Raw genomic sequence first — 13,394 nt, 5'->3', positions numbered from 1 at the left:
TCCCAACCCTGTTTAATCACCTATTCTAGCTATTTTAATTTTGTTTTCATAGGACTGGAGGATTTACATCTGGATGAGAGAATAATGCAGTTCCTATCTATTGTGAATACCATGTTTGCTACAATTAATCGCCAAGAAACACCCCGGTTCCATGCTCGACACTATTCTGTAACACCACTAGGAACAAGATCAGGACTAATCCAGTGGGTAGATGGAGCCACACCCTTATTTGGTCTTTACAAACGATGGCAACAACGGGAAGCTGCCTTACAAGCACAAAAGGTTGATTAAATCATCAACACAGTGTATTAGTCTGTTCTCTGTTATTGTGTGAAATGCTTCTAGGCTTACTAGACCATTTTTGCATGTTTATAAGCGGTCAAAGAAGGAAAAGACTTGAGGTCCCTAGGAAAGTATTTTTGAGGTTTTTTTTTTTTTTTTTTTTTTGAGACGCAGTCTTGCTCTGTCGCCCAGGCTGGAGTGCAGTGGTGTGGTTTTGGGTCACTGCAACCTGTGCCTCCCAGGTTCAAGCAATTCCCCTGCCACAGGCTCCCAAGTAGCTGGAACTATGGGGGGTGCACAACCACAACTGGGTAATTTTTGTATTTTTAGTAGAGATGGAATTTTGCCATGTTGTCCAGGTTGGTCTTGAACTCCTGGCCTCAAGTGATTCACCTGCCTCGGCCTCCCAAAATGCTGGGATTACAGGCATGAGCCACCGCCTCTGGCCTTGAGGTACCTTTTATAAAAATAAAATTGTTTGCTTTTTTGTTTTGCTTTGTTTTTTAAAGGAACAGGGTCTTGCTTTGTTGTCCAGGCTAGAGTGCAGTGGTATGATCATAGCTCATTGTCGCCTTGAACTCCTGGGCTCAAGTATTCCTCCCACCTCAGCCTCCTTAAGTGCAGGGATTATAGGGATGAGCCACCACACCTAGCCAAAAATAGTTATATAGAGGCAAAAATGATGGCATTGGGTTTATCTTAACTTGAGACAGATTTGGAGAAGGGGAATGTGTGGTTGTTCATCACTCAGTAACTTGATAATTTACAGCTTAATGTTTTTATTGGATTTACCATTCTTTTAAATTAAATTTGTAAACAATTGCTTTAAAACCCAGGTTCTTTTATATTTGTAAATAAGCAATTTTAAATTTGAAATTAATCACCATGGCATCCTATTTTGTATCTGTGAATTTTATGCTTTGACTTAGACTAGGAGTTTAATTTAGAATATATTTTAGCCATGTATCTGAGTACTTAATATATGCCAGGAACAGTACTAAGCTCTTAGGATACTGAGATAAATTTTATACAGTCTTATCTTCAGGATCCCACATCTAGCTAAAGAAAATGCTGCTGATTAGGGTAGGTAGGGGAAAAGAGCAAGAGTTTGAAAGGAGTCAAGTTTTAAACCTAGGCACAGGAGACTGCAGAATTGTTACTGAAGGATAATTTCGAATAGTAATTAGAGAAGGGCTATCTAAATTCTCATGTAATGTGTTTTTGAATTTCTGTTAATTTTATATTACTGATTAAGTCGTGTGAAGAATGAAGTATGTGCATAAATTATGAACTAAATTGTAAAACTGAATTCTGTATTATAAAGAAGAAAGTAACTTGAGTGTTTAGTTTTGAATTGAACCTTAAGAAAATTGAACAGTAGACTGATTTTTCAATAAAGTGAATGGGCCTAATTAAAAGGTGTATAAGAAAGATCCATAGTCCAGAAGAATTAGCTGTTTTGTATTAATACATGAAATTTAGCTGAGTAATGAGAGAATGCTACTGAAAAATCATTTTAAAAAATTCTACTTTACATATAAAAGGCACTCTTTTTCCTTATATAAAATTGATCTTTTCTTTTTTTTAAAAAACTGTTTTTTCTTAAGGCCCAAGATTCCTACCAAACTCCTCAGAATCCTGGAATTGTACCCCGTCCTAGTGAACTTTATTACAGTAAAATTGGCCCTGCTTTGAAAACAGTTGGGCTTAGCCTGGATGTATCCCGTCGGGATTGGCCTCTTCATGTAATGAAGGCTGTATTGGAAGAGTTAATGGAGGCCACACCCCCGAATCTTCTTGCCAAAGAGCTCTGGTCATCTTGCACAACGCCTGATGAATGGTGGAGAGTTACACAGGTATGTGCTTTGTTTTAGACTGTACTCAGTAGTATTTCTTTTGCCTGCTACCTTCTTACCTATCTTGTTTGTCCTCCTTCCCTTCCTTCCTCTGTCCCTCCAGACTTGGTAGTTTCAGACCTATATTTGAGTTTAATATTACAGTTACAAAGGCATGAACATGACTGTGTCCCAGGGCCGGGTGGGGAAAGAGTTACGGATGAAATGAAAAGGAGATCCTAAGTGAATTAACGCAGGAACAGAAAACCGAATACCGCATGTTCTCACTTATAAGTGGGAGTTAAACATTGAACACACATGGACACAAAGAAGGGAAGAACATACACTGGGGCCTACTTGAGGGTGGAGGGCAGTAGGGAGATGACGTAGGAAAAAATACCTGTTGGGTCACTACCTGGGTGACAGAATAATGTGTACACCAAACCCCAGTGACATGCAGTTTACCCACATAAAGACCTACACATGTCCCTCTAAACCTAAAATAAAAAGTTGGAAGGAAAAAAATTTTTTTAAATCAATATTTAAATTAAAAAAAAGAGGCTGGGCATGGTGGCTCACATCTGTAATCCCAGCACTTTCGGAGGCCGAGATGGGTGGATCACCTGACGTCAAGAGTTTGAGACCAGCCTGCCCAACATGGCAAAAGCCTGTTTCAACTAAAAATACAAAAAAAAAAAAAAAAAAAAAAAAAAAATTAGCCAGGCATGGTGGCGGGTGCCTGTAATCCCAGCTACTCGGGATGCTGAGGCAGGAGAATCACTTGAACCCAGGAGGTGGAGGTTGCAGTGAGCCGAGATTGCACCACTGCACTCCAGCCTGGGCGACAAGAGCGAAACTCTGTCTTTAAAAAAAAAAAAGAATAAAAAATTTAGAAAGAGACAAACTAGGAAGGCTAAAGAAAAGTTTTTTTGTTTGTTTGTGTTTTTTTTTAAATCAAGCATCCTGATAGCTGATTAGTACCAATCAGGTCTACAGTGTTGTATGCCTGCATGACCACATGCAGCAACCTTGAGGAATGCTTTTTATTTACTGATTTATTTTAAACTAAGGGGTAGGTTTATGGCGCTTTGTAAATTTTATAGTATCACGTCCATGTTGGAGGGGAATTTCTTAATGATGTTTCACTTGCTGCCCCCATTTCCTTTCCTTTAGTCTTATGCAAGATCTACTGCAGTCATGTCTATGGTTGGATACATAATTGGCCTTGGAGACAGACATCTGGATAACGTTCTCATAGATATGACGACTGGAGAAGTTGTTCACATAGATTACAATGTTTGCTTTGAAAAAGGTAAAATAAAAGTAAACTTTACATTTATGAGGACCAAATGTTTTTTGGTGAAAGGGCAAAAATACAATGATTTGTCTTTTCAAGGTAAAAGCCTTAGAGTTCCTGAGAAAGTACCTTTTCGAATGACACAAAACATTGAAACAGCACTGGGTGTAACTGGAGTAGAAGGTGTATTTAGGCTTTCATGTGAGCAGGTATGCTGTTTTCTCTTCTCCCTTTTAGTGTACTTGTTAAATAAGCAAAACCTATGGAATAAAAAACACACTTTAGTGATGAAACTTGTGGCAGACCTTGTTTTAAAAACTCTCCTGAAAACAGGTTTTACACATTATGCGGCGTGGTAGAGAAACCCTGCTGACACTGCTGGAGGCCTTTGTGTACGACCCTCTGGTAGACTGGACGGCAGGAGGCGAGGCCGGGTTTGCTGGTGCTGTCTATGGTGGAGGTGGCCAGCAGGCCGAGAGCAAGCAGAGCAAGAGAGAGATGGAGCGAGAGATCACCCGCAGCCTGTTTTCTTCCAGAGTAGCTGAGATTAAGGTGAAGCCCAGTGACAGAATAAGTCCTTGTCTTCTTTTTATTAATAGAGTAAACATGCTCATCAAAATGTTGAGTCAAATTGTTTCTCTAATTTTTTGGCAAGACTAATGTATAATATTGAAATGGCAGTTAAATGTGGCAATTTGATGTTATCTTTTTATTAGGTAATTCTTCCACACAAACATGCACAGTTACATTCCACACTCCTAAGAGGTGGGTTCCGTGATTTGAAAAAATTATATTTCTTAATTATTTAAATGATGTTTACCAGTGATGACTGTAAATGTTCTTTAATTGGATAGCTTCCCTTCCCCATCTGGTAGCCAGGGACGCCAATCTTGTTCTGGGTGACATTGGCAACTATTAATACATGGTATTATGAGATTGAGCCTGTCAGTTTACACCTGTGTAAACTTGAACACGTTAGTTGTCTTTGTACAGTGGAGGCAATGCATCACCCCTTTGGGGTTTTGTAGAGTTTTGTTCTTCTGATGCTGTCATGTCTCACAATAGGCCCTGTAAGAATCTTCCTAATTGTAATATCTTTTTACAGGTGAACTGGTTTAAGAATAGAGATGAGATGCTGATTGTGCTTCCCAAGTTGGACAGTAGCTTAGATGAATACCTAAGCTTGCAGGAGCAACTAACAGATGTGGAAAAACTGCAGGGCAAACTACTGGAGGAAATAGAGTTTCTAGAAGGAGCTGAAGGGGTGGATCATCCTTCTCACACTCTGCAACACAGGTTTAAAGCAGTGTTGAATTCTTCTAAATATGTGCTATTAATAAGAATTTTCATATTTATATAAACATTATCAATAGGGATTAGAATTACTGTAACAACTCACGTAAATGATAGAAGCTGTCTCAGTGACTGCAACTTCAAAGTGTTAGTAAACAAAAATTCATTGAAATTTTCCGCTTTGATTTTATTTAACTTAATTGTTTGAATGACTAATTATGGGAGATAGGTGGGTGTAGTGGTTAGAACACAAAACTTGGAATCAGAAAATCTGGGTTTTGGTTTTCTTATTACCATTATTGTATCTGAGTCCTTACTCATTTGTACAATGGCAGCTACTTCATCTACCTCACTGAGTTAAGTATTAAATAGGATGGTTAACTGAAAGAATCTTATACACAGCAGGTGCTCAGTAAAGGGTAGTTGAATATGAAAGTGTTAAGCATTGCGTGAGGCTCTCAGATTACAAAGATCTGTCAAGCATCAGTTTCTAACCTTCAGGGAACCCAAAACTTGGCAGATGTGGTAGTTTTAATTAAAATGTCGTGAGCATAGTTGAGAGAATCACAGGGTCAGGAAAGACAGAGAAGGAAGGGACATTCGAAGGGGGCCCTCAAGATGGACAAGGAGCATACCGGACAGTCCATGTGTGAGCACATTCCAGGGTAGGAAAGTATGTGGAAGAAAACATCAATAAATCTTTTGACTTTCTTTGTGTCCCCCTGATTAGGTATTCTGAACACACCCAACTACAGACTCAGCAAAGAGCTGTTCAGGAAGCAATCCAGGTGAAGCTGAATGAATTTGAACAGTGGATAACACATTATCAGGCTGCATTCAATAATTTAGAAGCAACACAGCTTGCAAGCTTGCTTCAAGAGATAAGCACACAAATGGACCTTGGTATGGGTTGACTTATTATAGATTCACATGTGAAACTATGAGTTTTATAGTCATGTTTTTGTGTGGGGTCCTGGTTTGCGCTTGCTTTTAGTGACAGCTGACTTGACACTGTTTTACTGTGATTAATATTGTCTTTTACCAAAAGGTCCTCCAAGTTACGTGCCAGCAACAGCCTTTCTGCAGAATGCTGGCCAGGCCCACTTGATTAGCCAGTGCGAGCAGCTGGAGGGGGAGGTTGGTGCTCTCCTGCAGCAGAGGCGCTCTGTGCTCCGTGGCTGTCTGGAACAACTGCATCACTATGCAACCGTGGCTCTGCAGTATCCAAAGGCCATATTTCAGAAACATCGAATTGAACAGTGGAAGACCTGGATGGAAGAGCTCATCTGTAATACCACAGTAGAGCGTTGTCAAGAACTCTACAGGAAGTAAGTTGATAGTGCTTAATTTTCTTTCTTTCTTTCTTTTTTTTTCTTGAGACGGAGTCTCGTTCTGTCACCCAGGCTGGAGTGTAGTGGCATGATCTTGGCTCACTGCAACCTCTGTCTCCCAGGTTCAAGCGATTCTTCTGCCTCAGCCTCCCAAGTAGCTGGGACTACACCACCACCACGCCCGGCTAATTTTTGTCTTTTTAGTACAGATGGGGTTTCACTAAATTGTCCAGGCTGGTCTTGAACTCCTTACCACGTGATCTGCGTGCTTGGGCCTCCCAAAGTTCTGGGATTACAGGTGTGAGCCACTGTGCCCGGCCAGTTTTATTTCTTATTGGGTGTGGAAGCAAAGTTGTATTCTACAGGCTCGACCTCCCTGGGCTCAGGTGATCCTCCCACTTCAGCCTCCCAAGTAGCTGGGACCATGGGCGTGTGTCACCATGCCTGAAAAATTTTTATATTTTTTTGTAGAGATGGAGTTTCGCCATGTTGCCCAGGCTGGTCTTGAACTCCTGAGCTCTAGCGATCCTCCTGCCTTGGCCTCCCAAAGTGCTAGGATTACAGGGGTATGAGCCATAGTGCCTGGACTCAAATGTTGATTCTGTCACAGTCATCAACAAGTCCTCTTAGGAAATTGCTTAAGCATCTGTAAAATGTCAATAATGATTTCTACTTTTCAAGGTTTGTTTGAGGATTAAATACAATATTCTTTTGTATGTTGGGGGTGGTTGTGTTAAAACAAGCACCTCTTTCTTATTTTTATAGATATGAAATGCAGTATGCTCCACAGCCACCCCCAACAGTGTGTCAGTTCATCACTGCCACTGAAATGACCCTGCAGCGGTATGCAGCAGACATCAACAGCAGACTTATTAGACAAGTGGAACGCTTAAAACAGGAAGCTGTCACTGTGCCAGTTTGTGAAGATCAGTTGAAAGAAATTGAACGTTGCATTAAAGTTTTCCTTCATGAGAATGGAGAAGAAGGATCTTTGAGTCTAGCAAGTGTTATTATTTCTGCCCTTTGTACCCTTACAAGGTGAGTTAGCCAACTTCATATTGGACCATTTCCTGTGTCTTATTTTTAATCCCAAACCTAAAATGTTCTTTTGCTTTCCTTAGTTTTGCCCAGTGTTACAGCTGCTTGCTTGCTTTTCAGATTTTAGTTATCTTGGTTTTTTTTTTTTTTTTTTTTTTGAGACAGGGTCTCACTCTTGACGCCGAGGCTGGAGTGCAGTGACATGATCTCGGCTTACTGCAACCTCAGCCTCCTGAATAACTGGGACTACAGGTGTATGCCACCACACCTGGCTAATTTTTGTATTTTTTTGGTAGAGATGGGATTTTGCCATGTTGGTCAGGCTGCTCTCAAACTCCTGACCTGAAGTCATCTACCCACCTCGGCCTCCGAAAATGCTGGAATTACAGGCATGGCCTTGACCCAGCCAATTACCTTGTTTTGTGTATACATTTAAGTTTCACTATACAGATATTTATCTCTTGTAGGCGTAACCTGATGATGGAAGGTGCAGCGTCAAGTGCTGGAGAACAGCTGGTTGATCTGACTTCTCGGGATGGAGCCTGGTTCTTGGAGGAACTCTGCAGTATGAGCGGAAACGTCACCTGCTTGGTTCAGTTACTGAAGCAGTGCCACCTGGTGCCGCAGGACTTAGACATCCCGAACCCCATGGAAGCGTCTGAGACAGTTCACTTAGCCAATGGAGTGTATACCTCACTTCAGGTGAGCACTTTTATTTTAAATATTAGTTTGTTTTAGATACTGAATATTGTCTTTCTCATCTCTTTAATCCAGGAAAACAATTTGACTTCCACTTTTGTTGCTCAGCCAGTCATTTAAAGGAAAGATAATTGTGAGGTTTATAGCTGTAACTTGGTTACAGTTGCTCTTTGTTTTTTTGAATTTTTATAGCGACTTTATTTGTAGTAGTCAAAAACTGGAATCAAATCAAAAGTTCATCAATAAGCAAATGGATAAATAAAATATGGTACATCCACATAATGGAATACTTCTTAGCAATTAAAGTGAATGACCCCTTGATACATACAGCCACATGTATGACTCTCAGAATAATTATTCTGAGTAAAGAAAGCTAGACATTTCTACCCCTATAAATGGAGAGTGTATAATAGGATAAAAAGCAGATCAGTGTTTACCTGGAAGTGGAGGAGGTGATATGGAGAAGTATGAGTGAGAGAGATTAAAAAGAGTCAGGAGGAAACTTGTAGGGGAATCGGTATGCTGATTTTCTTGATTGTGGTGACAGTTTCATGAGTGTATGCAAGTACCAAAGTATACCAAATTATATGTTTTAAACGTGCAGTTTATTATCTGCAAATTATACCTTGATAGGACTTTTTTTTGAAGGGAAATAGAAGCCACTTATAACCAAACCAAAAAGAGAATAACAATACTAATATCACTATCAGAAATATGATTCCTAAAAATTAGTAACATTATATAACAGACTTTAGGATAGTTCTTTTTGTTCTTAAGGTACATCATCCTAGGAATGTTTAATTATATAACTTTTTAAAGTCATTTGAAATAGTTCTGAAAAATTTCACATGACTACAAAACAATTTAAAAAGAAAAATTTTAAAAGTAGAAATAAAAAGTAAACAAAAGATGGACTTACATGAATGAGTTGATGGCATAGTTACATACGTTTGCTCTTAATATATGGCTCTAAGTCTCTAAATATGTAACTTAGCTAAACTCAGAAAACATTAAAATTTTTTTTCTCATTTATTTATAGGAATTGAATTCAAATTTCCGGCAAATCATATTTCCAGAAGCACTTCGATGTTTAATGAAAGGGGAATACACGTTAGAAAGTATGCTGCATGAACTGGACGGTCTTATTGAGCAGACCACCGATGGCGTTCCCCTGCAGACTCTAGTGGAATCTCTTCAGGCCTACTTAAGAAATGCAGCTATGGGACTGGAAGAAGAAACACATGCTCATTACATCGATGTTGCCAGGCAAGTGAATGCTGGCTGTGCCGTTTCCTCGTAAAAGAGATGGGACAGCCAGAGAAAGGGATTCTGAGCTCTTTACCGTAAGTTTACTTTTAGTTTTTAGAGCAGGTATAATTACTTATAAGTGCTCATACACGTATCTTTTTAAAACTTTTTTATTTTGAAATGATTATACATCACAAGAAGTTGCTTTAAAAAAAAGTGCAGGCAGGTATTGTGCATGCTTCATCCTTCCTTCAATGTTAGTATCTATAGCAATACTATGAAACCGACAATGATATAGTCCACACTGCTTACTCAGATTTCACTAGTTATATATGCACTCACTTGTGTGTGCATGTGTGCAAGTGTATAGTTCAGTCACATAGATACATATATCCTTTTAGTGCTTGTGGTTACATACATGTACATACACACAGTCAAACATGATATTTTTTAAGCCATCTTGTAGAACCCTGTGGAGGCACCTGAGACAGTTTATTTAGCTAACAGAGTATACACCTCATTTCAGGTGAATACTTTTAAATTAGTTTAAATATTATAAGTTTGTTTTAGCTAATTGAATATAGTATGTTTCGTCTCAGTCCAGAAAAGCAATCTGACTTTGAAATCTGTAGAGTTTGGGCAGTTCCTCCAGACATGCATTGTACGCAGAGCTAAGCCCTAAGCTCCTTTGTCCCTAGTGATTCAGGGCCTCTTTTCTTTGGCATTCCAATGTCTAATTCACAAAAGAAGTATAATTGAGAGAGCAGAAATGAATTGTAGCACCGTTTCCTCCCATGGGAAATTTCAAAGATACAAGAAAGTAGAGAGAATAGATTTCTAATGAACCCCATGTCACCACCTTTGGTAATTATCTGCACTGGGTTAGTCTGGTTTAAATTTACTATCCTAGTTATTTTGAAGCAAATATTTTTTTTCATTCTTAAATATTAATAATGCCAGAAGTATATATATGTGTGTGTGTGTGTGTGTGTGTGTGTGTATATATATATAATCTTATTTTTCTTGACTGTGGTGTCATTATTTCACGAAAAAAGTAGCAATAATTCCTTAATGTTAATTATCCTGCATTCAGAAATTTCCTATTTCTCATGTTTCTTTGGAGTGGTTATATTCATAGAATAAGAAATATATACATATATATTCATAAATATATATTCATATATATATATATATATTTTGAGATGGAGTCTTGCTGTGTTGCTAGGCTGGAGTGCAATGGTGCGATCTCAGCTCACTGCAGCCTCCACCTCCTGGGTTCAAGAGATTCTTCTGTCTCAGCCTCCCGAGTAGCTGGGACTGTAGGCGTACTTCACCTTGCCCAGCTAGAAAAAGTGTAATCATTAATAGCATAAACAAATATTAGCTAAGTAGCGATTTAGATTATTTGTAGAACAGCTTTATCATATAATTTTTAGCAGTATTTAAAAAGTTAAATGCTAGATTTGTACATCTTTGTTTTGCACTGAATTTCAGACTTCATTTTCTCTCTCTTAATATCCTATCTGGATTCGCCTTATCCTCATACAGAGGAATGTTTACCTAAATGTGTACTTTGGGTAACAAACTTTGTGCCTGGATCTATGGCAGCCTGTCTGTGCCTTGTTTCAGAGAAGCTTTTTTTGGGTAATCTCAAGGAAAATCTCATACCATCTTACAGCAATTTTTCCATTAGAAATTTATCTGGTAGCTTAACATTTTTAATTCTCTTAAAAATTCTTAGTAGTTCCAGCCATTTGGAATGATTTCTGTGTGTGTGTGTGTGTGTGTGTGGTAAGATATAGTGCCCGGATACTTAAGCACTATATAAGTCTTAATGGTAATGTGAGGGGTGAATTTCTGAAGACCTTACATTCAAAATGTGCATAAAAACCAAGCATACCCAATACAGCAAGTAGAGTTTGTTGTATCGTATCTTACAGTAGTATTGTGAACATACCTGACAATTTACTAGGTCCACCAGCTTTAGAATGGTGTGATTTCTGACGTTTTCAATATGGGATTTTACATTATTTCATATTTTGTGTGTAAAAGTGAGACTAATCACTCAAGTTTGCATAAAATTTAATCATATAACAGTCATTAATAATGAATTGGAATCATTGAAATCCTATTGTGGTTGACATGAAATACCATTTTATCATCATAACACTCCTGTTATTTTGAGATGGAGTTTCGCTCTTGTTGCCCAGACTGGAGTGTAATGGCGCGATCTTGGCTCACAGCAACCTCCACCTCCTAGGTTGAAGTGATTCTCCTGCCTCAGCCTCCCAAGTAGCTGGGATTACAGGTGCCCACCACCACACCCGGCTGATTTTTTTGTAGTTTTAGCAGAGATGGGGTTTCTCCATGTTGGCCAGGGTTTCTCCATGTTGGCCAGGCTGGTCTCGAACTCCTGATCTCAGGTGTTCCGGCCACCTAGGCCTCCCAAAGTGCTGGGATTACAGGCGTGAGCCACTGCACCCGGCCTAATAACACTTCTTCTTAATGCTGGAAGGCTTTCTAGAGTTCGCATGCAGCTGTGAGATGTACTGACTTTTTATGTTCCTACCAAAGGCATTACTTTTCAGCGAAGGTTTTAACTCCCTTTGTTTTCCTGTAGACTACTACATGCTCAGTATGGTGAATTAATCCAACCAAGAAATGGTTCAGTTGAAGAAACACCCAAAATGTCAGCTGGCCAGATGCTTTTGGTAGCATTCGATGGCATGTTTGCTCAAGTTGAAACTGCTTTCGGCTTATTAGTTGAAAAGGTAAATGTGGACTTGGATTTAAAAATAATGCAAGTGCCATAAAGTAGTTGTTCAGTTGTGTGAAGAGTGAGGAAATGAGCTTTGTTTTCTTTCATTTACATAGTTGAACAAGATGGAAATTCCTATAGCTTGGCGAAAGATTGACATCATAAGGGAAGCCAGGAGTACTCAAGTTAATTTTTTTGATGATGATAATCACCGGCAGGTGCTAGAAGAGATTTTCTTTCTAAAAAGACTACAGACGATTAAGGAGTTCTTCAGGCTCTGTGGTACCTTTTCTAAAACATTGTCAGGTAATATTCTACCTGTAAACATGCTAGCTTTAGCTATGTAGCACTATGGAAGGGGGCAGGGTAGAGTAGGCTTAATTTAATTATACATTCATGACACCTTAAATACTATAAATAAACGGCATATTACTTGATTTTTTTCATGAAATACTTTATAAGAAATTTTTCCTTTTTGTAGGATCAAGTTCACTTGAAGATCAGAATACTGTGAATGGGCCTGTACAGATTGTCAATGTGAAAACCCTTTTTAGAAACTCTTGTTTCAGTGAAGACCAAATGGCCAAACCTATCAAGGCATTCACGGCTGACTTTGTGAGGCAGCTCTTGATAGGACTACCTAACCAAGCCCTTGGACTCACACTGTGCAGTTTTATCAGTGCTCTGGGTGTAGACATCATTGCTCAAGTAGAGGCAAAGGACTTTGGTGCCGAAAGCAAAGTTTCTGTTGATGATCTCTGTAAGAAAGCGGTGGAACATAATATCCAGATTGGGAAATTCTCTCAGTTGGTTATGAACAGGGCAACCGTGTTAGCAAGTTCTTATGACACTGCCTGGAAGAAGCATGACTTGGTGCGAAGGCTGGAAACCAGTATTTCTTCTTGTAAGACAAGCCTGCAGCGAGTTCAGCTGCATATTGCCATGTTTCAGGTAAGTGTTTTTCATTATAATGTGTTTTTCCTCAAGGTGGGAAACTTGAAAAACGGGAGAAATTAATATAAAACAATACACAGAAAATTTTTTAAAACTTCCTGAACTTACGCCAACCCAGTGCAAACACACCATTGCATTTTGGCAGTTTCTTCCCAATGATACTTTTTTCTCTTCTGTATAGTTGAGATCGTTTATCCTTTATGGTTTTGTGTCCTTAGAATTTCTTTCCATCAGGGCTGTGTGATAAGCATGATCTGTATTAAATACTGCTTTTTTTTTTTTTTGAGGCAGAGTTTTGCTCTTGTTGCCCAGACTGGAGTGCAATGGCGCGATTTTGGCTCATCGCAGCCTCCACTTCCTGGGTTCAAGCGATTCTCCTGCCTCAGCCTCCCGACTAGCTGGGATTACAGGCATGCACCACCATGCCTGGCTAATTTTGTATTTTTAGTAGAGGTGGGGTTTCTCCATGTTGGTCATGCTGGTCTCAAACTCCCGACCTCAGGTGATCTGCCCGCCTTGGGCTCCCAAAGTGTTGGGATTACAGGTGCGAGCCACTGTGCCTGGCATAAATATAGTTTTTAATGTTGAATTCATTCATATGTAGGTATGCTTCCCGTCTTTATTTCTAAAGTAGTTTATTTTCCTTGATGCCCTACTCA

The 13,394-nt window shown here is 39.2% G+C and overlaps 1 protein-coding gene across 2 annotated transcripts in view; it reads left to right on the top strand.

The window, feature by feature from the left end:
* Nucleotides 1–13,394, top strand: part of SMG1 (SMG1 nonsense mediated mRNA decay associated PI3K related kinase) — a 113,879-nt gene that overhangs the window by 83,761 nt on the left and 16,724 nt on the right. For both annotated transcript variants that reach the window (XM_007986710.3, XM_073015198.1), the window contains 14 exons: nt 53–282; nt 1,890–2,138; nt 3,291–3,429; nt 3,514–3,623; nt 3,748–3,966; nt 4,520–4,710; nt 5,438–5,610; nt 5,756–6,035; nt 6,804–7,076; nt 7,544–7,778; nt 8,815–9,041; nt 11,644–11,794; nt 11,898–12,087; nt 12,263–12,732. In XM_007986710.3, the coding sequence (XP_007984901.2) occupies nt 53–282; nt 1,890–2,138; nt 3,291–3,429; nt 3,514–3,623; nt 3,748–3,966; nt 4,520–4,710; nt 5,438–5,610; nt 5,756–6,035; nt 6,804–7,076; nt 7,544–7,778; nt 8,815–9,041; nt 11,644–11,794; nt 11,898–12,087; nt 12,263–12,732 (3,137 nt within the window). The remainder of the gene's footprint in view (nt 1–52; nt 283–1,889; nt 2,139–3,290; nt 3,430–3,513; nt 3,624–3,747; nt 3,967–4,519; nt 4,711–5,437; nt 5,611–5,755; nt 6,036–6,803; nt 7,077–7,543; nt 7,779–8,814; nt 9,042–11,643; nt 11,795–11,897; nt 12,088–12,262; nt 12,733–13,394) is intronic.

The sequence above is a fragment of the Chlorocebus sabaeus genome, chromosome 5 (genome assembly GCF_047675955.1).
Source record: "Chlorocebus sabaeus isolate Y175 chromosome 5, mChlSab1.0.hap1, whole genome shotgun sequence".
In the NCBI taxonomy this organism is placed as follows: domain Eukaryota; kingdom Metazoa; phylum Chordata; class Mammalia; order Primates; family Cercopithecidae; genus Chlorocebus; species Chlorocebus sabaeus.
Note: the sequence above shows the minus strand (reverse complement) of the source record. Positions and strands in the feature narration are given on the sequence as shown.